Source organism: Rhagoletis zephyria, unplaced genomic scaffold, assembly GCF_001687245.7.
Source record: "Rhagoletis zephyria isolate East Lansing unplaced genomic scaffold, Rhagoletis_zephyria_1.1 Rzeph_scaffold_52302, whole genome shotgun sequence".
Classification (NCBI taxonomy): domain Eukaryota; kingdom Metazoa; phylum Arthropoda; class Insecta; order Diptera; family Tephritidae; genus Rhagoletis; species Rhagoletis zephyria.
This window is the reverse complement of record NW_016209355.1, coordinates 1-1,161: the sequence shown is the minus strand read 5'-3', so window position 1 is coordinate 1,161 and position 1,161 is coordinate 1. Positions and strand designations below refer to the sequence as shown.

Genomic DNA, 1,161 nt, shown 5'->3' with positions numbered 1-1,161 from the left:
TAGTGAAGCGAGAAGCGAAGAAAGCGACAAAAAGCATGGCGACGAAAACAAAAAAATTTGTTTTCGTTGCTTTCTGAGCTGATGGTTGCTTCACTATGGTCCGTAGTCATAGTCAAAATAAAGTCGACTTTAAAGTTAGTTGCAGCTTTTTGACATAATTTTCAATGGGATATCTGTCAAAAAAGCTGCAACTAACTTTAAAGTCGACTTTATTTTGACTATGACTACGGGCCTATGTTTTTACATTTCTTGTCTCTTTCTTCCCTATTATCCGAAAATGTCTTGTCGCTCTCTTTGTCGCGTCACTATGTTCTTTGCCTTACTCCACAGAGCCATCGAAATAGGTGTGAACACCCCAAGTGTTTGACAATAAANCGAAAATGTCTTGTCGCTCTCTTTGTCGCGTCACTATGTTCTTTGCCTTAAACTCCACAGAGCCATCGAAATAGGTGTGAACACCCCAAGTGTTTGACAATAACTATAATCATCTTTAACACTCTGTAGTGCTCCTTGTTACATATATCGAAATTATTACCTTGAAGTTATCATAATAATGAATTTAAAGCGCGAAATTAAGTTTCTCCTACCTCGTTTTTTCTCAGCAGCTCAACAAAACGGTGCCCAACAGCGTATTCTGCAGCTTTTATCTGGTAGATTTCCTGAAGTACATATGTCACTTGCAGTTTTTAAACGACGTGTGTGAAATTATACAATTTTCATGATTTTTCAGGCTAATGTCAATGTCGTTGATGTATCTGGGGGCTGTGGAGCGATGTTCGAAGTTTTTGTGGAAGCCAAAGAATTTGAGGGCTTATCAACATTAAAACAACATAAACTTATAACGCAAACGCTGAAGGAGCAAATAAAAGACATGCACGGGGTTCGCATACATACATCTATCCCAAAGCCTAAATAGTTCAATATGCAAATTATCTAATCACCCTTGAAGGAAATTGATTAGAAGATTATTCATCCCTAGTGGAATTACAATCGTGGGTTTGTATCATGATATCGACAGGGCGTCCCGAATTCGTTGTGAATTTTAAGTCATATTTATTATGATATTAACTCCACCATGCACATAAGTATAAAACATAATTATAAAAATACATTTTTTTGGACAAGTCCATGCTTTTAGAAAAACTGATGCTGTTAAATTTC

The 1,161-nt window shown here is 36.6% G+C and overlaps 1 protein-coding gene across 1 annotated transcript; it reads left to right on the top strand.

Annotated features, from left to right (window-relative positions):
• Nucleotides 1–499: 499 nt before the first annotated feature.
• Nucleotides 500–1,143, top strand: LOC108355946 (bolA-like protein 3). The gene is made up of 2 exons (XM_017607078.1): nt 500–664; nt 731–1,143. Exons 1-2 carry the CDS (start codon nt 554–556, stop codon nt 914–916), a joined length of 297 nt encoding a protein of 98 aa, XP_017462567.1. The 5' UTR covers nt 500–553; the 3' UTR covers nt 917–1,143.
• The last annotated feature ends 18 nt before the right edge of the window (nt 1,144–1,161 follow it).

Bases quoted from the DNA above. Each gene is read 5' to 3' on its own strand.
- LOC108355946 (XM_017607078.1), top strand. From the start codon at position 554: ATGAATTTAAAGCGCGAAATTAAGTTTCTCCTACCTCGTTTTTTCTCA. The intron at 665-730 runs GTACATATGTCA...ATGATTTTTCAG, and splicing joins TATCTGGTAGATTTCCTGAA to GCTAATGTCAATGTCGTTGA.